Source organism: Frieseomelitta varia, unplaced genomic scaffold (genome assembly GCF_011392965.1).
Source record: "Frieseomelitta varia isolate USP_RPSP 00005682 unplaced genomic scaffold, Fvar_1.2 scaffold_493, whole genome shotgun sequence".
In the NCBI taxonomy this organism is placed as follows: Eukaryota; Metazoa; Arthropoda; class Insecta; order Hymenoptera; family Apidae; genus Frieseomelitta; species Frieseomelitta varia.
This window is the reverse complement of record NW_025110249.1, coordinates 424,694-451,160: the sequence shown is the minus strand read 5'-3', so window position 1 is coordinate 451,160 and position 26,467 is coordinate 424,694. Positions and strand designations below refer to the sequence as shown.

At 34.0% G+C, this 26,467-nt stretch overlaps 1 protein-coding gene across 4 annotated transcripts in view; it reads right to left on the bottom strand.

The window, feature by feature from the left end:
* The window catches only part of LOC122533096, a 32,096-nt gene extending 6,037 nt beyond the window's left edge, over positions 1 to 26,059 (bottom strand). The window contains exons 1-7 of one of the 4 annotated variants that reach the window (XM_043662479.1): positions 25,889 to 26,059; positions 17,926 to 18,115; positions 17,037 to 17,139; positions 16,647 to 16,773; positions 2,700 to 2,886; positions 1,873 to 1,990; positions 404 to 660 (exon numbers count right to left, since the gene is read on the bottom strand). In XM_043662479.1, the coding sequence (XP_043518414.1) occupies positions 404 to 660; positions 1,873 to 1,990; positions 2,700 to 2,886; positions 16,647 to 16,773; positions 17,037 to 17,131 (784 nt within the window). In that variant the 5' untranslated portion in view covers positions 17,132 to 17,139; positions 17,926 to 18,115; positions 25,889 to 26,059. Of the gene's footprint in view, positions 1 to 403; positions 661 to 1,872; positions 1,991 to 2,699; positions 2,887 to 16,646; positions 16,774 to 17,036; positions 17,140 to 17,925; positions 18,116 to 19,788; positions 19,806 to 25,888 lie in introns of those variants that run through there. The other 3 variants (XM_043662478.1, XM_043662480.1, XM_043662481.1) reach the window with 3 other exon arrangements.
* Positions 26,060 to 26,467: the final 408 nt, after the last annotated feature.

Sequence of the window (26,467 nt, the reverse complement as noted above, 5' to 3'; positions counted from 1 at the left end):
CCAATTGGATCCCATTTTTTTAAATATATATTAAAATGTGAATTTATTTATGAACAATAATTTTCTCCATCTTCAACGTTTAAATTACCAACCGACTAAGGTATAAAACTTGTACCAGAGAAATTCAAAAGCAAAGAGTATAAAAAAAATTGATAATAAAATGAAGAACAGAAGCGTTCACATTTATGTATTATATTTGACGAAAATATATTCTAAAATGCATCGCGTTATGTATCAAATAAAATATTAAGAATCAGCCATTTTGACGACTCTGGTGTTAAATTTTCGTTCATTCGTTCAATTGTTACTTCAATGGACCGCTCCGCTTGAAATATTTTACACATGCGCGTTTTTATACATCTTTGAATTCTTCACTGAACGTGTAGAGATTTTTATTTGTTACCTGCTGTGCTGGTCTCTGTTGTTTCCCAAATCCGCGAGGATTCTTTGTCGAGTTGAATGATCGTGAAATTCACAGCTACGCTGTTCTCCTCGTTCACGTTCCGAGAGTAGCTGGCGTTCTGCACGGGAACGGTGTTATCCAGATCTTCGTGGATGCATCGACCTGTTTCCGGATGACATTCCCCGATCGGATCCTTGCAGTCGCATGGGAAAGCGCATCCAGGTCCCCAGCGATCGCTCGAACACGGCTTATTGCATCTGAAGGTGAAAACCGTGATTATATGTGCCACACGTGGCAAACGTCTGCTGAGGTTATGCATTATAGGGGCAATTATTAGGCCATCTGTTTCAATCAACAGGTTGCTCACAGTGTGTGTTATGTGATTGTACGATAAACAGGATGCGTAGAAATCAATCAGAACTTGTTGAATCGACGATGAGTCATGACATTTCTCTTCTTCGCGGTTTTTCAAAATATTTTTTTTAAACTGGAGGTCGTGGTTTTGAACGTGTATTAAGGAATCAAGGACTTGTGTTTTTTATAGACGTGTGCACGAAAATACTTTATTATTACACGCATTTTTGTATATATTGTATAGCATCATGTCCTTAGTATTTATATCTTTTTATGTATTATACTATAGTGACTATTAATGCAACGCTAAGTGTTGAAACTGCTATAATTTTGTAAACAGAAATTATGCGGTAATGAACTTGAGCTTGTTTTAAAGTTTTCGAAGAAACTCCTCTTTCAAAATGCATCGCTCATTTTATCCTAAGATATAACAGACGACAATGTGAAAACATTTTTCTTTTCGAAAATGCTGTAAATTGTTATAGTATATAGGGCTATCGAAAGATTCTTTTTCACGAATCGAATTACAATGGATTTGAAGATTAAAGTCTTTCCTTTGCGATTTTCAATCTTTCAAAATTTGCCGTACGATCTTCTTTTTATCGCTAGTTTATTGAATTTTGAATTATCGGGCGAAATGTCATGATCTCTTGAATTTTCTAACCGTTCAATATTCAAAGTTTCAAATCCATCGTGGAGTTCAGTTGTAAAAAATATTTTTCAATGTTTCCATATATTATGACAATTTAATGGTATTTTAATCTATTCTAACTGTAAGAGAAGATTTCACATTTAGAGTCAATCTTCTTCGATGTTTAAAATCTGTTACTATTCTAACAAACTAGCGATACATATTCCGGTGAATGGAACAGAATATAAATAAAACTTTAGTCGAACTAACACACGCCATTTTCAACAGAAGAATGTACATTTTGTAAGGGAAATGAGATGAAACCCCGAAATTACCAATTTTCACGTCCAAAGTCAAGCCACCTAATCTTACATTGGACTTTGAGTTTCAATGTCGCAATACATTCTTCTGGTAAACTAACAATTTTCTAATTTACGCTCCCTTGCTCGTCTATCAGAGATGTGATTTACAGATGAGGTCTTACATTTGCCCGTGTAATCCCGGCGGACAAACACAGTGTCCATCGATGGGGTTGCAAGGCACGTCCCCGGCGCAGTTGCATTTCTCCTGGCATTTGAAACCCCATGTGCCCGGCGGACATGCTGCAACGAAAATAGAGCGGATTTCTGCGTGAGCTGCGTAATTATCGATCAAACTGTGAAGCTCGAATCTTTTCTTACACTTTCTTTTTTTTTTTTTTTTTTTCCTACTCTCGAGATAATTGCAACCGACGATGGCGCAACGAAGCCAGCTGGTCGGTTACTTTTCCGTTTTCTCGAGTAACCGATACACGAGCGGTGCGTATATGTTGCGAGAAAGAGAGCGGAATATCGGATCACCGATTTCAGAAACGTAACAGAACGAACGGGTGAAAATTATTCGCGTTCTCGCGATTACGGAAGGTCGGCCTGTTTCATTGAGCGTGAAATATATCCGCACTGACGCGGAGTTTCGTGAAGTTCGTTCGTTTCGCGATCCACCGAGCGAATCTGGCCGCGGTTAACGAAAGATACGCGATCGATCACAAATTGAAAAGTTCGCAACGAAAACAGTTCTTGTCTCTCCCGTGTCTGTATTTTTTTTTTTTTTTGTTTCTTTGGCTTTTCTCGTAGAAGCAAATTTTGTGTTTTAACTTCAACTCGGTTGCGTTCTTTGAATCATGTCAAGTCCAATTATATTATGAAATTGTGAATTTTGTGATTTACGATAAAACGAAGCGTATATCATTATTATTACCATTATCGCTTGAAAGATCAAAAGACAAGAGATTGTTTTATTAACAAAGAAAAAGAGAAAAGAATGGAGACTTACTAGTTTGACAATTTTTATCCTGACTGCCGGGAACACATTGACACTGATTTGGAGAAACACAAATTCCTGACGAGCATTTTTCACAGAGAGGCACGCATTTCATGCCTGCGGATGATGTCTCTTCATTGGACGAGATCGTTTTGTAACCATCGCAGCATTCGTTTACGATCCTAGTTTTTAGTTCTGTCTGTTAAATAAAAGTATTATTATTAACCTACTATAACTCGAGTAAATTAAATACATATTTATCTATTTATATGTTTTGAACATTTTTTTATTTTATCATTGTGCTATTAGTTTGTCAAGTAATTGTTTATAGCAGTTATTAGTTCTTGCAAAGTAGGTACCTTCGTTAGAATGAAGAACTATAAATAATAATAACTAAAAGTTAAGTTTCAAATATTCGGATACTTTTTAAACAACCATTTTCATTTAAATAACGTGCAGCAATAAAATTATATATACGTTATAGAATAATTATTGATATTATATTATATATACGTTAAAGAATAATTATTGATATTATATTATATTGATAATATATATTTTATTTAAATTGAAATGATTCTTTCGTAGATTGGACGAAGACTCTTGCAGTATACTGATAGTTTCTTTAGTTAATTTAATTAAATTCACCTCGACATTGCCAGTGATCCCTACGAGAATCTGCCTCGGCTTTTCTAATTAGTATTCGAAATAAGCATGCAATTTATTCGAACGAAGTAATATAAGAGCAAGTTCAATGAGCGTCTAGTTTTCAAACTGTACTGCAGTTGAAAAAGCGATTAAGAAACAAAAACCAGGTCGCTTTGGCCATCGAACGAGGCAGTGTTCTGGCAACGTGACTGCTGGATCTTTGGAAAAAAGATCCTATTTTTTTTTTCTTTTCTTTTTCCGAAGTAGCTTCCTGAAACGAGATCTCGATACGTCGAGAACGAAAGCGTGTAACGGTTACGTTCGTAATCCTTTTGTAAATGGATACGCGCGAGAAAATCAACCTCTGTAAATTACACGCCTGTCTTTTTCCTCGCGCCTTTTCGTTTCACCGTTTCTTTTTTTTTTTTCTTTTCACTTTGCTCTGTCCTGCACTGAATGAAAGTGATAGTTTTAAGCATTATTCGCGATCTCTTTGTTTGAAGGCCGCACAAGTGCCATTTTTATTAACACTTTTTATTGAATTTTAGAAAAAAATTTTATTTGGCTACTATTTGATCATATGAGGTGTTATTTTATGAAAAAGGACTTTTAATTAAATAATATAAAACGAATACAAAATTGCAGAGAGTGTATTTGAATGTATAAATGCAGAGTGCATTTTATATATATATATATATATGTAAATACAGTGCTTTCTGTAATATTCAGTGGGTAGAACCTAAACAAGACGATATTCCCAAAAATATATATTTGCATAAAAATCCGCAGAATTTACATGACACAGCGAACGTAGTATTGCGGATGCGGGTTTTAAAGGATTAATTTTTTAACTTTTATGTCACGTGTCAAAAGCCGACGTGAATAATACATTTTTCATGGAAAAATAAGCCAAAGAAAAAAGAATAATATTTTCTTTTTTCGAGAAAATTGAATTAAAAACTTTTTCAGATATAGTTAAATTTGGCTCATTCTGAGCTAACAAAGGAGTATAATTAATACGAGATTATTCTATCTGTGAAAATAAGTAAAAATCGAATGAAATTTTATCACAAATCCTTTTAAAAATTTTGTCAAGCAAAAGTGTACAATTCTTAACCAAACACGTCCAAATTCTATTTTCTTAGAAACCAGGCCTTAAACTTTTATTATTCTGTTGTTGCCTTATTTATTAATCTTAAATTTTATTCCACACTTTTGCGAATGTTTTGATTTCGCTAAATTCAGAAATACCTGACAAACTCACAAACTCGAATTTCTCGAAAACGAATTTCTCAAACGAGAAAAATGTTGTTCCTTCCTTTTGATTCATTTCCTTCATATAGAATTACTCCTTGTCACGATTTTAGAGACACCCTCTACGTTCCAAAAGTCTTCTCTTTCTCAAACATTGATGATTAAATAATGGCTCGACCCAAACTGATCGATCAAGATCAGATTCGAGATGTCAGCGTAACTCTTAATCGAGACGATCGTCGATAAATGAACAGAGCGTTCGCCCTAGTATCAATGAAACAATCAAAGCATTGATCGTTCGATATTTTTGCATGTTAAACGTCATCGTTCATAGCTATTGCTTACTGCATTCTTTCCGGGATGGAATTCGCGCGATTTGCTTTGAACGACACTGTCACGGTGGCTCGGCGAGATCGTTGCGAACGATAAAGTCGATTAACGTCTTACGAGTGACGCCATCGAATCGACACAATGTTGCAATTAGGATCTATCTGTGGAAACCAGGGACTCGTTATGCAATCGAATGTCTCACAGATTAATAATATCGGTTATTAACGTGTTAATTAAGCGGAGAAAGAATCGAGAACCGAGTTAAATTGTGTGACTCGATGAGATTCCAAGATTATCATCGTGTTTTCGAAAATTAAATTATTATTACATTGTAGTGAAAAGGTTTATCTACCATAGACTTCGATCTTATTGAAATAATATATTTCAGAAATGAATGAATTGAATAATAGATGATATTGTTGTTATTATTCAATTTTAAATGGCGTGTCATTCATTAGATTATCTGAACATGAGAATGATTTTTCTCTAGACTGTTCCATCATTTGACTATTGATGGAAATATCGTTTTACTGTCTTTTTAATTTGAATGAAATTTTATTCAAACAATTTCTCCAATATTTCCTAATTCTTGATTGCATGACAGATATCAGATAATTTGATTCAAATAAGAAGTTATTTTAGGAGTGATTTATTTGAATCTCACGCTACAATAAACTTACTTTTTCTATATCTGAAATGAATTCTTCAAGAGACAGTTCATTATTTAAAGTTGTTACTTTTTATTTTATTTCAAACAATTGAATTGTATGAAATTATCATATAATATAGCGAATTATAAAATTCTATCCAATAGAAAATATATTATAATAATATAATATATATATAGAAAATATATTATATTATAATATATTTACACATTTATTATTATTATATATATACGTTTATGTTTATTATTATTTATTATTTATACATACATATATTTATGTATTTATATATATTTATCATTATTTATTATTTATACATACGTATATTTATATATTTGTTATTATTTATTATTTATACATACGTATATTTATATATTTATTATTATTTATTATTTATACATACATATATTTATATATTTGTATTGAAAATGTATTTAAACACGGATATACGAGACAAATCTTTCTGTTCAAGTCCTGTTTATAAAATCCTGAATTTATGTAATCATGCAAATGATCGTAGGATCATATCTGAAACAAAATTTATTTCAACGAGATTTAATGGATCTGGAAAGAGATCTTCGCTGAAAGTCACGCTATGGAAAAATGAGTAATTTAAAATTCCATCAGGGAGCGGTTCGATAATGTGTCAATTAGCGACGTCATATCACGATTCCGATGAATCTTTCGACATCGATCAAAGTTCGTTACGCCACTACTACTATTAATGCTCGGTTCAGATGCCAGTTCTGCGTTCTAACGGTAATAGCGTGTCGAATGGATTTCATCTAACAGTCCCACAAGCCGGGAAATATCGGTTCGTTTTCACAGATCATTCGAGCGAGCCAGCCTCATATATAAAGTCAATGCACGTGATCCTCGTTGCACGATTTCCGTCATTCTTGAAAGTTTTATGTACTTATCGTGTGTTTCGTTACTTCCAATTCATGTTTTTTCATGAAGCCCAATTACTAAGATCTTAAGCAGCCTTCTTAAGTTTCAACGTACAGTGGCTTGCAAAAGTATTTGATTGCTAGCATAAATGTCATTCTACTTGTTGATTAGCTGGAAATTGATGATTTAATTGGATATTTATTTACTTACATTATTATTCTAGAATGTGGATATTTGCGCGATTATAGATTTTTAGTCAATATATTACAGTTAAGATATTGCAATACGTATTTTATTTTGGATATTTTACACATTCTATGTATGTATGTTTTCTAAAGTTTTGGAATTTTAAAATTGTCAACAATGTATAAACACTCGCAAAAATGCACACTATTAATTTTATTTGAAATAAATATAAAAAAGATAACAATTTGAAATAACGAGCTGTTTCACTGATTCATTATTTTCATTATTATCAAAAATAACTTGGGAAAAGTAGATGACTTTATTTTGGATCCAAATCAAATAAATCATTTGCAAATAATTTTTTTTATAATAGTAAATAATCCCAGTAGAAAGTGGAGTTTACAATAGAATCAGAAACTATTTGTAGAAACAAATAGAAAATGCAAAACGACGATAAGAAATTTTTTTACTTGATAGCCAAATAATCAAATAATTCAGAGAAAAAATGTTTGCTCGTTCAAATAAACATACGATTATTTTAAAATAACACGAGGAAGTTGAATGAAATGTGTCATTCAAATCATCATTTCTCAAACATTTTATTCGAATAACACCCATGCCTGTTGTTCCATCATATTTCAATCACGAATTTTAAAATTTTTAAAAATTGCACGTGAAATATACTTTTGTAACCAACTGTATCTCGTTTAATGACACTTAAAGTATATCTTGCGCACATATGCTAAATTCTAAGAAATTCCGTTAACATTCTACTACATTCCATTACATAAGGCACACATTATTATATTATACTGTACCGATTAGTTAATTAACGGTATTAGATATGATTTCTCTTCTACAACTTGTAAAGAACGCTTTGGTTAATTATGTTGTATAATCGGTTGACAGGTTCAATCGGTGAAACGAATTAATTAGGAGGTGAGAACGAATATTAGCATGATTAATAATGGCGACGTAACATAGTTGTGACGATTTTTACGATGTAGTAGCTAACCACAACAGAAACAGAAAGTGGTATTCACAATCTGCTTACATAATATCCTTTTTCTTTTTCTTAAAGTTAAATATCTTTTTGACACGCAACTCTAGTTTTTGTTCCGATAATCAGCGTCCTAATTTCGACAACCGAGGATAATTTGTCATACAACGTGGAACATAATGTATACAGTAACAGACAAAATTATTTGTACAGATAGAAACAGAGAAATATTTTCTAAAATTAAAATACACGTAATTTTAATATATATTACAAATAAATAAACAAACATTAATTAAGTTGCTTGATAATTCATTGAATCAAAAATATTCGTATTTTTTAATTAATTAATTACGATTAATATTAAAATCTATTTATCTATCTGGATAATACTAAATTTTCAACACAGATTAGTTCCATGTTTTTGAAATATTTTTACTACTGTAATTCATATGATTGCGAATTATTTTTCTTTCACTTGCGTTTATTACTCTAGTGTCTGTTTATAAATGATTGTATTCAGAGAAAAGGTGTTCCTCTTTTCATTTTTAGAGATGTGAAATTCCTGCGTGCGATCCTAACTCGAATTTCTCAGGAATCCTAGATGTTTCGTGAGAAGTGGCCAAGTCCCTTGTCTCCAACTATCGAACGTTTCACGTAGTAACGTTTCACGAAAAGTTGTGTAATTAACGGCATCGGTGCTCTTTCTCCTTCCATTTTTCTTCTTCTTTGCCCGTAGAAAACGTCAAACGACCTCGAGATATCGAACGTCAATACCGATCCTGTCTCCTGGTGTTTCCTCCCCTTCCTCGAATCTCATTTTCACGTTCAGATCGTTCAGGCCACTCCATTTTTTCTAGGACATTCCAGTTTCTTTCGGAAAAAACATCCGCGAGACTTCTTGTTCTCACAATTTTTACAGTCTACGTCACTCCGTCCCGTGGCACGATTCGCGCTGACGTTTACGAACGTCTAGATCTACTTTGAAACGCGCTCAAGGCCTGCCTCTCATTGTCTTACCAATGCTTCCCATTACTACTATCTCCGAGGTTACTGCTATCACTCTGATTAATATCCGCGTGTTTCAATGCTAAGCTCCCTGTCCCTTGTTCTTCCCTTGTTTCATCGTGTCACTAGATAGCTCCGCGTACATCGAATATTAATTTTTCCCCCGACTATCGAATATCATGGATTATTAATTTTTGATCATCGTGAGAAATTACACACGATCGAGCACATTTTCTTGAGGATTCATTTGTTTCTTTGTATTGTAAAGGTTCCAATGTGTCACGTTGCTTTTATTTGTAATTTCTCTTAAAATAGGCTTTCAAAAATTTTTTCGAAAGAAAGTTTCTCATTTCAATAAACGACACTTGAATATTTTCATTGTTTACGTATCGTCAACAATGAAGTTTCCTTGGCATTGACTGAACACCTCGTAACACCTCGTTAGACTGAAAATTTTCGATTCTCATTACAAAATGCAACACGATACAGTTCAATTTGAAAGTTTGCAAAGTTGAATGGAAAATTCTTTCGATTATCATTGTAATTGCTGCGTTTCATTGTTATGCGATATAACGCGTTACTTCACCGTCGATTCTACAATTATAAAACAAAAATCACGTAGCTTTCTACCGTTTCTCTTTTTTTCCAGTGAAAGGAAGGAAAAGATAAGTTGTTTCTCAATACGATTCCCGACACAGTTTAGCAAGCATAATTTGTTCCATATCGCGTCAACATCTAAAAATTGAAAGTTCCTGGCTAGTTTTATAGTTACGAGAGCGCATTAAAAATTACTCAATTTTTATTTCTCTCCGCTGAAAGGCTTCTGCAAGTTTCATGATATCGTTGACATTTGCCGTAATAAATGTTTTAACAGTAAAAACATAGTAAAAATCTCCGCTGTTTTGATCATCGTTTTGTTCTTTTCTCTTGTTCGTACAGGCACTTTACTAATCGATTTAACTCTCTCTCTTTCTCTCTCTCTCTCTCTCCCTTTCTCTGTAACTCGGATATTACGTTATCAGTTACATCCTCGATAGTGTGCAACGCCATGTCTGCGATCGAACGTTTCGAAGGAACGTTTCAAGGAACTATAGTCATCGACAGTTACACACCGGTGACGAAATCCTGGATCGTAGAGTCGGAAACGAGCAATGCCATACGATCGACCGACGATCGGTTATTTTCGATTGTCGAACAACTCAGCTGTTAAATTTTCCTTCTCCCCTAACGACTCACGAAAATGTCAGAATCCTTGTAAAATGTTCCTGAGAATACACTATGCTATAGTAAATATAGTTTTCTAAATTTTTAGAAAATTTACGAACACGTATAATTATAGAATATTTTTTTGAAATTTCATTAGCATTTGGAATACTCTGTTTATTATTACGCGGTTGCTAATAACTTAAGGATGCAAAATCTCGCCAAGTGTATGCATTATGTATAAAACATCTAAAGTGAAGTAGCGATATTTAGTAGATTTAATTTCTTTTATTGCGTTTATAAAAATGTGATGCCGCATGAAGATCCGCGGCCTGTTCGTTAAAATATTGCGACGAATTGTATGTATAGGTTAGTAAAATTTTGAATTTGACGAGTGTCCAAATACCTTTGTGAGTCACTGTGTCTTTCTCTAGGCAAGTTATGTAACAGTGTTATACGGCGTGTACGCAGAACACGGTGTGATATTCCTCTACGTAATAAATATTAAACGCCGCTCTAGTCGTGAGAGACTTGAGTAATACACGATATATATATATGGCGAACATTCGATGCTTCTTTTTCTCACAGGGATACGCTCTCATTGTTTGCGAAGTATACGCGAATGCTACACGTTTCGCTACATTTCTTTACATCTTTGGTGTTTTTCAAAATCGTCATTTTTTTTTTTAATTTTATGAGATTTATCGATTTTATAAGTCGTGTCTGTTGTAAATTAGATTGAACTTAATTATGTTTACTTATAGCTAAATTTTATATTATACAAAGTTTTGCAATGGTTTTAGAATCAATTCTCTTTTTGATATTGTAATAAAAAAATCGCAAATACGGATAAATATAGAAATCAGATAAAAATAGCAAATCATGATAAAATGTTAAAGTTGTAGTATAAATCATAATATAAAGTTATTATGATATCGATTTCCTTTATCTTTCACCACGTTATTACGAAAGTTATTAGATATCGATTTCGTTTATCTTTCACCACGTTATTACGAAAAAAAAAAAAAAAATTAAACCCGCAACGTTATAAAACAGATTTAGAACAGTTATCAATAATTATTAATTTTGATCAATTCATTATAATTGCTTCGACTCTCACTGTGTCTAATAAAATCTGCATTTGAATTTAAAATTTCAATTCTTCAAACTGAAGACTAATAAATACAAATTATTCAATATTTACATCTGATACGGTGAAATAAAGTTGAGTACAATAATTAATGCTCACTTGAGAAGATTGAGAACAGGAGGCGCATTAAAATTTGAATTTAATAACACCGACGACGAATATAAAACAGCGTTTCGAAGTGGTTCGAGGTAGAACGTGAATCTATTTATGATACACCAAAGTTGAACAGCGAAGTATATTCGCACGCAGTGGAATCTGATGCACGCGTTTGCTCTCTCGCAGGCGCGTGTTCTCCGCGATTCGCGATTTTCCATTCCAGTCTAACCGTGTTCCACAGTTCAATGCGGCTGCAGCCGATTGCAAAACCGAGAAATTTAGACGAGACTCCTTTTCTCTTCCGGCAATTTGTTATCTCGATCATCGGCTAACCGCGTGTACACGCACCAGCCTGGATTCGAGGAGTAGAGTCGTTCGATCCTTGACTCGATCGAGAAACGATCGACTCAAACCGATTCAAACCTCTTATTCGTGTCGTTTGATTTTTTTTATCGGAGAAAGTTTCGATCGGAAGTTAGAAGGGTAACGCTGGTGTCCAAGCTTATTCGACATCGATGGCGAACAATCGGTGCACCGACGTTCCGTTACGAAAGACTCACTCTGTCGGATCGTTTTGTTGCACTGTTGGTGGAAGAGATACCGCGAGACTATGCTTGTCGAAACAGTAATTTGACAACACTGACTGAATCGATTCATGGTGATTAAGAATTAATTAACAATACGTTAAATATGTAGTGAACAATAGTATAATACTGTTAGTAGGTAGAATAATTTATTGAAATATTTCAGTGGACTTCTGGCAACAGAATATGAAAATAATAAATTAGTAATTGACATGCTTAGAAGAAAGTTTTAAATAATTTTTCCAAACTAACGTTTCAAATTCTTTTAACTTTACATTTCTATATCCCAATCTCATTCTTGTTGCTGCCGAGTGTGAAAAAACTTTATAATATTTTAAGAAAAACTTTAGCATAAATTTAATTCTTTAGGGGTCAGACGACGTTCAGTGTTAATGATCTGGGCTTGTTTATAATTTTCTTAAATTTAATATATATTAATAATAATAATAATATAAAATTAATATATATTAATATTAATAATAATAATACATATATAATATATAACATATATATAATATGTATTAATAATAATACATACATACAATAATATATATTAATAATAATTAAATAACTTTACAATAATAATTTTTACAACTTTAAACGATGGTAGTGAATGATCTATAAAATTTATTACTGTTGAAGTAACTTCCAACAGATGGTCACGCCAACTGAAAAGTGTAAAAGCATCAGAAATCTTTTAACAATAAAAAAAAATCACTGGATCAGACCAAAAAAAAAAAAGGAAAAAAAAAATGATACAACAAACGCAGCAGAGTTAATTTACATGCACGCGGTATCTCTTCCAGCAAGTATACGTCTACGATGGAAGCAGAGAAACAGAGACGTGTCCTTTTTTTTTCCACGGTTCGACCACATTTGCATTAAACATTACGCTTGCTTTCTTCCGGTAGCAATTGCTCCACGCGTGGACGTAAATTGTTACGCAAGAGCGTGTAACGGGTTCCAATCGGGGGTACATAGCTGGCTACCGAAATCATTGTCGGGATCTCGATTTACCATTAGATAAATAGGAAGGTATTGATTTATTGTTGCTCGATGGCAATTAATGCCGCCGATATATGGTAATTATCCGACCGGTGTATCGCCAGTATGGTAGAAATTGGTTACAGGAATGGCCTACTTTTACCCGCAAAACATTTTACGAGTAATCGTGATCGCTTTTTCTTTTTGTTTTAATTCCGACGTGGACGCATTGCAAAATCGTTCCATTTAGCCATGCTTTCTAATCAAAATATGTTAAATGTGGATAATCAGTCGCTCAGAAACTAACAGTGATCGAAATTCTATGAATTGAAGAGAAAAGAATTAGGCCAAAAAATTTGAACATTGAAAAATGCATGTAATGTACAGGAATTTGTAAAATAATCGCAAGATATATGATTCGTTACAATGTTTAGCGTGTGAGATAAATATCTGCTGAGATTCCATTTTTTAAATATCGTGATTTCAGTTTTAATTTCAACTTATTAATGGTTGTAATCCTTTTACATCCTCGGTATAATAATTGAATGATCACAGTGATAGTCAGAACGATGTATACAAATACTGATTGAAGAAATTCAAGTAATTAATTCAGGCAAATAATTACATTCACAATAATGTGAAGTAATTGAAGAATAGAAACATTCACAGACAAATGATAAAATTATTACATGAATTATTTTTTTCAATTTATCTTTGAATCTAAGATTCTTCGTGATGACATCATGTCTAACAAGAACTTCACTTATTTGAATGAATTTAACCGAATAATAAATAATTCATAGAATAGAAGTTTCTCCAGGTAAAAACTTGGTTTCACGAATTTCTATTTTCTAAAATTTCGTTGCAATAATTGAAATTCAAATAGGTTCTACTGGTAACCCCATCAAGGTGCAAGGCACTTAGATATTATTTAACAAGAGTCAACATTCACAACTTGCTAAGACTGCAAGATTTCTTAGAGTTTTAACATAGGCATCTAAAGCTTCAAAAATTACAAGCTTCGTTATAAAAATATGCTGTTACTACATGGAAATAGTTTATGTAATATCTACAACATCTGGATAGAAGAAAAAAATTATAGTTGCTTGCTATTTACTAGTTTACTTCCTGAGAGACTCGTACATCACCATAAAGTGTTGTTTCATTAAAAAAAAAAGAAGAAAGAAAATAGGAACAAACGAATGTGGAGAAGCAAAGTGGCAATGTGCCCCGATGGAACGTGTAGCCTGAATGAAAAATGGCGCGAAAACATGAGACAGTACGAACGGTGTTAATTACGCCGGTGAAATATCCAGCTGAAACTCAACTTCAACGATACTTTCCACGGTGTAACGAGGAAAGTGATATCATTTTCGCAAGATTGATGCTAGATACTGCCGCTTTAGAAACTTTTTCCCTACGATAATTAGCTTTTTACGCGTCATACTGCAAGAGATAAGAAGCGTGAAATTGTTCTGCAAGGGTTGTGCAACTCTCGTGTGTTCTTTGTCGTAACTCTTTACCAATAAAAGTTCTACAATATATGTACGTGACGGTGCGCGCTGGTTCAATAATTTCTAATTTCTATGTTAATCCAATGGTGCAAATACAGTTTTTGATTATTGATAACAGGAAACAGTTAAACGACTCGGTTAAATTAATGTTTAAGCGTTAATGACATACGAAGTAACAAACGTTGTTTAGAAAAAAAAAAAAAACTGTGTTTCAGTTCTTAGGTTGGCGCATATATATAAATGTTCAATTATATTTTATTTTATCAATAACCATATTGATAATACTATTAATCATAAAAAAATTTAATATATATAATAATATATTATAAATGTATAATTTAATATATTGATTAAAAAAGAAGTATTAAATTATTAATATAATTTAATATACTATAAAAAAATTTACTACAAATCAGATATATTCAACGCCAAGATTTATAATAAAGATCTTAGATTCTCATTATCATTATTTCATAATCAGATAATTTTCTCATATCACGAAAGTTATTAAAAATATTTTATCATTTAAGATAGATTAAAGATATCTTTTATTTTATCTTTAGACAATTTTTCGTGCGTCTGTAAATTAATTACAAAAGATCCAGAAAGACACAATATTTCATAAATTTTTCAATTTTAGAACCGATAATTATTAACCGAGACTAATTGATATTGATAATTCTTAACAAAGCTCGTTGATCATTAAGAATATCATTAGTATGAAATCATATAGAAATTGTTTTGATATTCAAACACTAATACTGCAGTTTCATCCAAGAAAACATTTCACATCCATCAACCTAATACTAATTAAACAGAAAACAGTTAAACAAATAAACAACGTTTCGAGACAATATATTTCACTTGTTATAAACTTGTCGAAACGTTTGCAATCAATCCTATCAGACGTTTCTTACAGAACGCAGGAGGAAAACTTTGGCAGTCTGTAGAAAGAACGTTCCTTCCGGAGGTTCAACATTCCGCCATTTTGTAAATTCCTTCCCCGTTTCCTCCTGCAGACGTAAGTTCCTCTTTCGACGCTCGAACGTCGAAACCGTAGCGGAGACACACCTATGGTTTCTTGCGTTCGCAATACTTTTCTTTTTTCAGACGTTTAATTAGACAGAGCATACAAGGCGGTCGCTTTCCCTGCAATTAACTCGGACGACGGTCTTATCGACCGTGAGAGCAAGAAGGGCTGAAACGAGAAAAACGAAGGGGACTTGCCACCATGCTTTTATTGCTCCGTGTAACGGGCAACGTTACACGCTCATTGGCGGATTTATTGCAAATCCCTTGGCTTCATCCAAGGGATCTTTCCTCTCCTCTGTGTTTTGAATATTTTTTTCGTAAGAATTTCCAGCGAGATTACGAAACTTGCAATCTCTTCCCTCTAAACTTTACCCTCTTGTTTATTTTTTCTTTTTCTTTTTTTTCTTTTTTTGTACAAGATGTTTTGGCTTTAATAAGTATAAGTTGGTTTTCTGTATAATAATACGGAGTACATTGCAGATGTTGTAAGTTGTAAGTTGTAAGAGGAAATATTTTTCATTTCGACTTTTCTTCTTTGAGGGAACAACATTGGCATTTCCAACGTTCAATCTGTCTGTCCATTCATGCAGTTCTCTCTTCTTTGGTAATTTTTACGCTAATTACATGGAGGGTTTTAGAAGTTGTGCAAGTCACCTCTCATTAAGAATAATTTATGCCATGGAAATATCCTCCTCTTGCTAAAATTCTCAGTCAACGGAACAGTTGATATGGTCATTATCATATAATTATTATGATATTGATTGTGAATGATTTTGATTTCGTAATATTATATAGTTATTATGATATTATAACTAAACTATTCCATAGACTGAAGTTTGTGTGTAACAAGGATTTATTTTTAATGGAAAATGACTTACACTGATTGATTGGCTTCTGGTCCCTCCTTGTATCACGTTGAGAAAAACTCCCATTAATGACGTAGATTCGTCATGGTTCGAAACAATTTAACACATTCAGGCTCCAATCGACTTTTCAATTTCACGGAGAGAAAGAAAAGAAATACAATTTTCTCCTTTTACGTTTCATAATTTGTTACGATTTTATTATCAATGTATCGTTATATAAGTTTCAGAACACGAAATAGAAAAAAGATTTTTATTCCCTTTTTGTCTTGACTGTATCAATTAGTAATAAATAACGTCGAGGCCACGCGTTTAATTAAAGTCTTTTATGAAGTTATCACGATTCGATGTACAATTTTATCGATCACCAATTGCTTTCCATTTAATACAAATGGCTTCCTCGAATTGTTTTGTGGCGCGATAGAGGAGGCTGTGTCTTGAATGTCGATCAATAAACAAGTAATAAACACATTGTCCGTTTAAAAAGGACATCGTGAAGTGTTCGTTAAAAAAATTTTAAGAGAGCAAAAAATTCAAGAGCAAGATATGCTCACCTTCACGCGGTATCGTTGCCTCATTTCTGTCCGTGTCTTTGGGCATCTGGGTGGAATCTGCAGACACCAGGTGAACGTGTTCACAACAACCGGCTCCGTGTACGTTTCCATCGAAGTGACCGTGTAGCTGCAATGTTTGATCAATTAAGTATCAACCTGTGTCTCGTGGTTTCCTTATCGGGAGAGCACCGGCGGCGTGCCGGGACCAACTGGCCACGCGTATTAAATTAAGAACTCTAGGTTAGTGTCAAGGTTCGTTCGCCAAGCTGCTTTAACTTTCGCTTCGCTTCAACGTTCGCGGGATTAATTTTCATCTCTCAAATTATCTCGAACTATTGCAGAGTGAATTTTATGTTTGTGTTACCAAAACCGACATCAGAAAATACTCACTTTTCCACCCTCGAGCATACGTTGTCCGCTGAGAGTATCCTCGAGAAAGATATAATCAGGGATAGGACCACCTGCCAGATCCTCGAATCGCTCATTTCAGCTGCTGAAACAATTTTTTCCCCTTTAGCTTTCGATTAATTTTTTTTCTCGATTAACCTCTTGCAGAGCCGTGTCAATGTATCTCCATTATCTTCTTTCAAATTTAATAAAACACCATGATGTTTACGAAGAAAGTCCATATGACAGACGAATATACGCAAAATATTTATGCAATATGTTTGTGAAGCGATGAACAATAAAATTGATGAAATGTTTCAGCATTTTTATTCTTTCTTAAATAAGTAAATTTTGCATTTTATTCAATAGTCATTCCTCAGTCATGAAGATCTTTAGTAGAATAATTTTTTTTGCGACCAACGATACGGTAATTGACGAAATGTTTCGATCTTTTAATTCTTTTTTAATTACAGCAATTAGATAAGCGAATTTTGTATTTTTGCTAATGGTCATTGCTAGATCATGAAGACCTTAGTTTCTTCTGACATAAATAGACCAATACCTTTTTTTTTAATAAAAAATGAAACGATGCATCGATGGTAATAAAAAAAAGATACAGGATTCTAAAGAAATTACGTTGATCTTGAAACGTCTTCATCCATAAATAAAAACCGATTTCATCGAAATCACTTCCATCTCGAAGCAAGATATGTCTGAAACATTTCGGACAATGGACAAAAGAACAATGACAATTTCATTTTGCAATTGGATCAGGGGGCAGATCGGGTAAATTGAAAGATAATTTCAGGTTGCAATTGGACAGCCTGTGTATAAAAATAGGCATAATTACAATGACCTCAGGCAGCAAAGGATTTTGACTCGCGGTACTCACGTTTGTCGAAGGTTGTCTGCAGTGAAAGTCTGGACGGTTCAGGGTGAACGTTCAATTGGCCTTTTCAAAATGACACGTTGGTGCAGGAGGTTGTTGGACATCGACGTCGATCGGACGCCACCGTTGTCTCAAGTGTCATTCTTTCGCCGGAAACGGATCGACATAACAGCTGGTGTAAATGACCGGGTATCTAAACGAAAAGGTCTCCCGTTACTATCGGCAGTAAGACATGTTACGCGGCTCGATGTCACCGTACAAGAAAACCGTTTCGCGACACTTCTCGCCGCTGTTCATAATTTTTTATTAGCCCAATTATATTCATTGAGACGTTGTCTCGTCTTGCGGGAAAGTAACGTGAGACGGAACTTTCAAATATCTTTGGCAAGAAAAAAATTACGATATATATATATATATATGTAGCGTGTTCTGTAACGCAAAATTGTTCGTGTACTTGATGAAAAAAATTCTCGATATTTGAAACTGTTATAATTTCGCGAAAAAAAATCGTACATCAGTTAAACTGATCTTATAAAATGCGAAGCCTCATCTCTAGAAAATCACTGTAAAATCGTTTCAGTTTAAAGATCAAAGTTTCTCTTTTCACGAGCGACGAAAGCTTTTCTTCTCTGTTTTATTGAATTTTATCGAAAAATTGTAAGAAATCGTAACATTTTGTTATCGTAACGTTTAAAGTTGAGAGACAATATTTTGGAGACTAATTGAAGATTACAATACATCGATAATATTATACAAATGGAACTTGCAACAAGTATAGAAAATATTGGCGAAATTACTCGATGAAAAATTGTCGATATTTGTTTGTTTCTATGTACAACAAATTTTAAAAGATCGTTGCAAAGAAGAGATTTTTCAATGTCCATAAAGAACGAAATTTCTTTCCTGCTATTTTCGCGTGCCAGGCTAGATTTTTGCACAGAGAAATAATTGTGAACGGGAAATAAGAGAGCGGCTAGTGGAAAGAAACGCACGGCGTTGCGTTCAGACGTTGTTACCGGAAATTGCGTCGCCCATATTTGACGTAAGAGGGACGAACGATCTCTTTCAAAGGACGTCCTTCTCGACAGGAAATGTTAAGTTGCTCCAATTGGCTGATTTATTCGGCGGTAATCAACCGACTCGACGTATTTCATAAACACACAGCTCCGTGTAAATAATAAAACTCCGATGAGACCCGTTGAGGACGAAAACAGTGAAACAATGTATGAAAGTTATGCGATAAAGAAATAATAGAACGTAGAAGAGAGAATATAAAAATGTAGGAAAGATAGAATTCAATTCTTTTCGCTTCGAAAATTCATAATACCACGTGCTTAGAGTGAAATTCTTTCAACTTGAGGTTCAATGTTCTAAATGTTTGTAAACTTGTCATAAATTTTCATATTAATTGTGTTGTTACAATATAACGCCATAATAACAGTAGAATTATACTTTCAAAGATAAGAATTTCTGAAAGAAGGATATATCTGAATTTCATTCGGAATCCTTTGTGCCAAGACTGGTATCGCAACAGAATACAAAGGGTTTAATTTTACTCTAATTAATTATACTTTCAAATTGTACTTTCAATTAATTATACTTTCAAAGACAAGAATTGAATGAAAATGGACTGAAATTTCATTCATAAAATCAAGACCAATATCACGGTATAAAAATTGGTAAAATAGAAAGACTTAATTTTACTTAACCAATTATAATTTCAATGAGAAAAAAGTCCTAATAAAAAGTAGATTCAAATGTCATTCACAGAATAATATCTTGACAAATCGTACGTATCTGTTTTACTATGAGCACGCCGTGAAATCGATAATGGCACCCACAGACCGCAACAAGCGACAAACTTACACTTTCGATCGCGTCTAATGTCACCGACTAACCGCTCGGTCGTTCTTGGTTGGACAACTTCGAAACGTAGCGACATGTGGTTTATAATTCAATCTCTTGCCACTCTTTCCACGCTCGGAACGTAGGAATAGCATTTTGTCCAATACGTGCTTACGAATCTGAGTTAAATTCTGTATTTGTAGTCGTGAGAATAAAAATACTTCGATGAGTACACTTTTATTTTATACAAGTCAAGTTTGATGTATTTATACTTTTGCAGCTTAAGGGGGTGTGAACTTTTGAAAAAAATCGATTTTTTTCTTTTGCATATTCATAAATCTCTGTAACCTTACATATGAACTCCTAAAATTTACGATGTTATGATTATTTGAAAGACGCGACGACCAGCGTCATTGTGACCGCAATACTAAACTTTAAAGGCATTTTTTTGGAAACTATGTTTTTCAGAACCGTGTCTCAAAATCTACTTGACCAATTGACTCTACAAAAGTACATATGTGGCTATAGTCTCTACCAGAATCAATCAAAAAATTTTATGTTTTATATTTTTTTAGGCTTTCGAAGTTTAACAAAAACATGCAAAAATCGATAATCGAGCTTCAAAGTATCGCCACTTTTTTAATTACCGACTTTTTTCTTTTGTTTTGGCATCTGCTACAGCCAAACTCATACTAATTAAGGAACATTCACGTTTTTTTATTTCCGACGAGTAGAATGGCCGGAATCATGGACTATCTTTTTTAAAAACGACTATGTTTGAGAGTATGCGGTGCCACTAATTTTAACTTTTTTGTCCCAAAAGACTTTAAAACGTTGTTGAAATACGTACAATTTGACTGCAAAAGGTATAATTTCTTTGCAAAAAATTCCTTAACAAAGTTAAAAAAACACGCACTTTACACTAGAACACTCCCTTAATGATAAGTTCAATATACAGTTCATTAAGTATATTTTATACGAATGAAATTATATTTAAGTCTCGTTTCTACTCGACAGTAAAAAATATCGATGAATACACTTACAATATGTTCATTTTGTACAAGCTGGAGAAAGAGCAGCTAGAATTTTCGATTTTTACAAAATCCTATGTTTAGAAAAGACTACACTTCATCAAATGAAGAATTTTTAATGTTACATCAAAAATCCCTTCACTTGCAACATTTATAGATTTTTTGAACTTACCAATCGTTTTTCAATAAGTAGCTTTCTTCGTCAATTGTCAGATTAAGTTACAGTAAAGCAATTGTAGTGAAATGAAAAATTGAAGAAAAGCAAACGGCAAATAGAAGAACAGAACACTTGTAATATTGCACTATAATCACAGAATCAAAAAAAAAAAAAAAAAAAAAAAAAAAAAAAAAAAAAAAACAAAAAAAAAAAAAAGAAATTGTAAAAGTGGTAAATTAAAAGTCGTGCATGTGAACATGAAGACGCGAACCTTCTCTCTAGTTGAAACACTATATAGACACGATCACGTGAGAAATAGTTTCGATACTAGGTGTACTGTCACTATCGTGAGAAATGTCTCGTTTGTCCCTTGACGCTCCTGATGTATCACTCTGTCAAAAGGCAAGGTGATTGCCGGCGTTGAATGAATCAAGCAAGGCTTGTAAGTTACCCAAAACGAGATATCATCTCGATGCGCGCCAGTACAGAAGCTACTACCTAGATTTCAGATCAACGTGGAAGATTAACGCGGAAGATCTTAATTATCCGATTATCCCCGGCCACATCCTCAACCTTGGCTTTGAAGAAGAAATTCAAACGAGTTAATTAATTCGTTTCGTGTAAGCGGAGATGAGACCTTGCACAGTGAAATCTCGACCGTCCGTAGAGCTGTCACGGTTAAGTGAATTCCATTTCTCACTCATCGTCGCTGATATATTTCTTTTTTTTCAACCAGTTGGTTTTGCCTTAATGAACTTTCACCTTTTCTTTCCCTCCCGCGAAGTCCGTTTGTAGTAACTTTGAGTTGCACAGCGAGACACGAGACACTCAATTTCTGTTCTTTCAGTCTTGCAATGTTTGAGAAAAGGGAGAGAATATCTTTACATTTTGTTCAAGTTTAGAATATTTCGTAATGCCAGAAACATACAATTGGAGCGATTATTTAAATTTTACAATTTTAAAAAGTGCAGCTGGATTTAGTTTAGTTAAAAATTATGAAAATTGAGTGAACTTTGTGGGTATGAAATTTGTTTGTAAATACGTCTTTGGCTCTAATTCTTCTTCACCACAAAAGGTTCATTATTTCAACAATTTCATAATTATATACAAACGAAATTAACATGTGCTTGTTATTCGTTACTATCATTCAAAGCTACAAAAAAGTTATTATTAAACCTCCAATTATTAATGTAATTTTGATTCATGTAAATGTATCAAAAAGTCTAAATCATCAATTTTAATTAACTTGTTCTTGAAATTTAGTAATTTTATTCTCCACTGCGACTTGTTTTTATAACACATGAAGGTGTAATGAATTTTTCGCGAAACGCTATTCTGTAAAAACTAAGACTTAGTTCTCACCATTTCAAATCATATTCGAAGAAACGTAATATACATAATAATATTTAATAATTCAATATATATAATATAATACAAAATATTATAATAATTTTATATTTTCTTTATCGTAAGTGATACGATAGTCTGAAAGAAACAATGTTTCATTTAAGAAAAACTAAAAGAAACAGAAATTTTCCATGCACCAATCTCTAGTTGTTTCTCGCTCGTACATCAAACGTGTATTTTAATTGTCGCTAGATTCATCGTAGATAAATGTCGCGTTTCAATTGTCACAGGCGCTCATTGCAAGATCAACAACCGCGCGATTAATTTCAACGACTTTCCATTTCTCCGACTGGTCGTCAATGAAAGCCGTGGAAAGTCGATCGTCGTTACGACAGAGAGGAAACAGGTGCACACACCACGGTTCGTTGTACCGTGGAATGCAAATTCCAATACGAATGTCTCTATTCCCCGTTTTAAACGCGAAATTGGCTCCGACGACGTGGAATGACTTTATTCCGGCGTTTTCTTTCAACTCGCTGCGGAGGTACATGCATAGAGACGCGACGTGTTACGTGATCGTTGGCGACTTTGTTGGCGAAGTGTATCGAGAGAGAAGGCGTGGTGAATTGCCGATCGGAAACAGTTTAGCTTGTGCAAACTAAAGCTCCGTGTTCCAAATTTCGTCGAGCAAATTCATTCGTCATTCATGCGGAATGAAGTCGCGATATAACCGAAGAAGATACAACGGTTAGCGATTTTATGATTTTGAGATTTTAATTATTTTTTTGTGGTAAATTTTGATATGACGCCAGATATATCTAGACGTTAGGGATTGTAAAATCAGTTGTTGATTCGAGTTTTAATTTAATAATTAGCGGATTGTAAAATCAGTTGTTGATTCGAGTTTTAATTTAATAATTACAAAGTAAATATAGCGTTGTAAAATGTGAATTTTGAACTAGTTCTTCTATCTTTTTTCTTTTTCCTTTTTTTTTTTTTGACAATGTATTTCGAGATGTTTTTCTTTTTATAGAGAAAAAATCGTTTCTAATTTGTATTCTGAAGAGAGAGGTTTCTATCACGTTTGTATCCAAATGCACGTGTAATTAGTACATCCGTACAGTTATTAACCCTTAAATGGCGATCGCAGGATGATACTCATTTGAGTGCAGAAGCAGAATAGTTTGTACAATTATAAGATAACTACATGTTAGTAAAAATATGATAATAATATTTGTAAATACGATCTCTGCCAAAATTATCATATGTTACAATAAAAATTAAAACGTTAAAATATTTAACGAGAAGAAAAGCTTGTGTTGACAAATGTCACTCGCGTCCCTTTCGTTTAGTGAAGTCTAAAAAACTACAAATAATCTTAAAGACAAGAATCAACAACCCTAGTCTCGTTAAAAGTAGGAAAAGTAAAAAAAAAAAAAAAAAGAATCAAAATCTACAAAAATTTTACAGGCAAGAATCTTAAAATAACAATAACGAAACATAGTTTCGAATTTATTATTCACGTAACGTTCAATCGATGTATCAATTTTGTTGCTCAAAATAAGCAACAAAGGGCAGTCAATGTACGTACCTAGCAATTGCTTTAGAAATCGAAACACAAAGTTAAGAAGGAAAAAAGTTGAGCGAATCTTTCTCAAACTATCGACGCATCTTCTTCCCTCGGATGGGAATCGTTCTCACGGCTCTCCGTGTATGGTCGATGGGAGAGTAATAATTGTTCCGCCACGTATTATGCACGGCGAGGTTAATTTTCATCAAGAGAATCCATAATTACACCGTCTTGGGAGTTTCTGCCTTCTACACGCTCCAGTACATGATTTCCAACGAGACTCGAGGAATTCCAAAGAGACGTTGCATAATCAAACACGATACGGTTTCCCATGGCAGTGAGGCAAAGGACACGCGAGCAGCCGCGATTCGAATCAATCGCACGTGGGACTCGACAGGGGTCTGACGAAAAATCTGTTAATGATGTAACCGGCGGTGATCTTTCATCGTGGTGTTGGAATTTCTTTCTCATTCTTTCTCATTTTCGTTTTTCTTCTTCTTCTTTCGCCAAGCGCTCGCTGTACGGGCGTTAATTAAAATTTCACACGGCCGACGCGTTGCTGGAACGAACGGATTAATTGGAAAAGCTCTCACAAGTTTTCAGGGTTCAGCCGAGGAAACTTCCTCTCGCCTAATAGTTCCCGCCACGAGGCTGCGTTCGTGCAACGAGAATTTCAGCGTTAAAGCGATTTATCAAGCACAAAGGAACGATTCCGCGAAGGCGTTTCAATTGGAGCTAGGAAACAACAACAAACTGCTACTATATATATATATATATGATCAACTGTGTATACTCTTGACGACTAAACGTTCGACTAGGGACTAATATTTTAGGGGAACGCGAAGTTGAGATTTTGGTCCATTCGGAAATTTTGGTAAAATTGTATAATTCGTTTTCTATAATATTGTGCAATCTGTGATACTACTACATCATGATGATAAAATTGGAAGCTTATTATGCAGAAATTTAAAAGTGTAAAAATACGTGGAACATAAGGATATGAAACTTTAAATGTACGAGAATATGAAATTTTAAATTTAATTAAATTTGCTGGTTAAAAGTAATTTCGAATTAAGGATTCATTACAACGATGGAGCATTGCCAGTAGGCTAAAATTATTATATTATACTGGAAATTCGATTGTGCTAAAATATTTTGAGAAGAACGATTAACCTTCCATTTCCAGAAAATATGTATCCCCGATCGAACACACATGTCATTCATAGTTATATCGTAGATTTGCTGATTCCATGAAAAATTGATGATAAAATATACATACAGTGCATATAACATGTAAATATATTCAAATTTCGAATCACATTTATATCGAATCATAGTAATACGCGAAATGTTCTGAGGTCGTTTTTCTCGAAGATGTTTCCGTGTCAAGTAAGAATATTTTTATTCTCGAAAATGATTAAAATTCAAACGTTGAAACACTTTTCTCATGACTGGACTCACGACGATCTTGAATAGTGATTTTTTTCTTCACAATGATCTCTTAAAATAACCTGTGCGATTATTTTTCGTCATTTTGTTAAATTTTGAGAAAAATCCAACATTTCGTCGCTCAACGTTAAAATCTGTAGTTCAATGAAATGATGGAAAAAAGTCGTACAGCAATTTTAAGGAGGTCGTTGATATTTAAGACTGTGGTGATTCTATCTACAAAAAAAAAAAAATTGTGAATGTTTCTAGAGACGTTTGAATTTTTATAGTTTCTCAGAGTAGAAGTATCCTCGCTTTTACACCCGATTTACATGACGCAAAATTACATTTCTGAGAAGGGACGAACTGAGCTGCGTCAAAGTAAAGACTCAACGCTTCGAAATCAGATTAAATGAATTTCTGATTTTCTTTTTACAAAATTACAACCGTTTAAAATATCGACAATCGCTCTTTGCTCCAATTAAAAGAGCGATTCCAAACTTTTGCTACCGTGCATAGATCACATGGGTCACAACTGGTGCACAATCCGTATAAACTGATTAACTGGGCTTAAGAACCAAATTGTACCGTGGATCGATGGACGAGGAATCCACGGGCCCGCGATGGATCCACCAGATTGGATCCTGGACAGTCGGCGAAAGAAAGGTCGGAGGCGCGGACGAACGACGTAGCAAGACGTCAGCGAATGTTTCACAGACCGATTCACAACTGGCTTCGTGACGAACAATTGGCGTCGCCGGCACTCGGAATGCACTTGTGGCACAATGAACTCCGACCCTACGCGACCGACAACGACAACTAATACAGCCGTGCTGTAGAAGGTGGGGTCAGAAGATCCCATAGGGAACTGGGTGTTGACGATTCTGGGTCCTCTTTCCTCGTGGAAGACAGAGAACGCACGAGTGGCCGGCCACTCGAGCACTCTGAAGCACCGAGGATATCCTGCCCAGAGACATTGACACTGGTTCCCGGGGGAACATTCGTCCGAGCGTAACGAAGTTCACGACCTACGGTTCACTCTCTGTCTCTGCTTTTAGCGGCCCTTTCGGAAGGGCGCCGACGTTTAAAGAGAGGAATAAGAGGGAATTCGTTGGACGAAAGTATACATACGCTATAGTATACAACAAGTACATATAATGGCTTGTG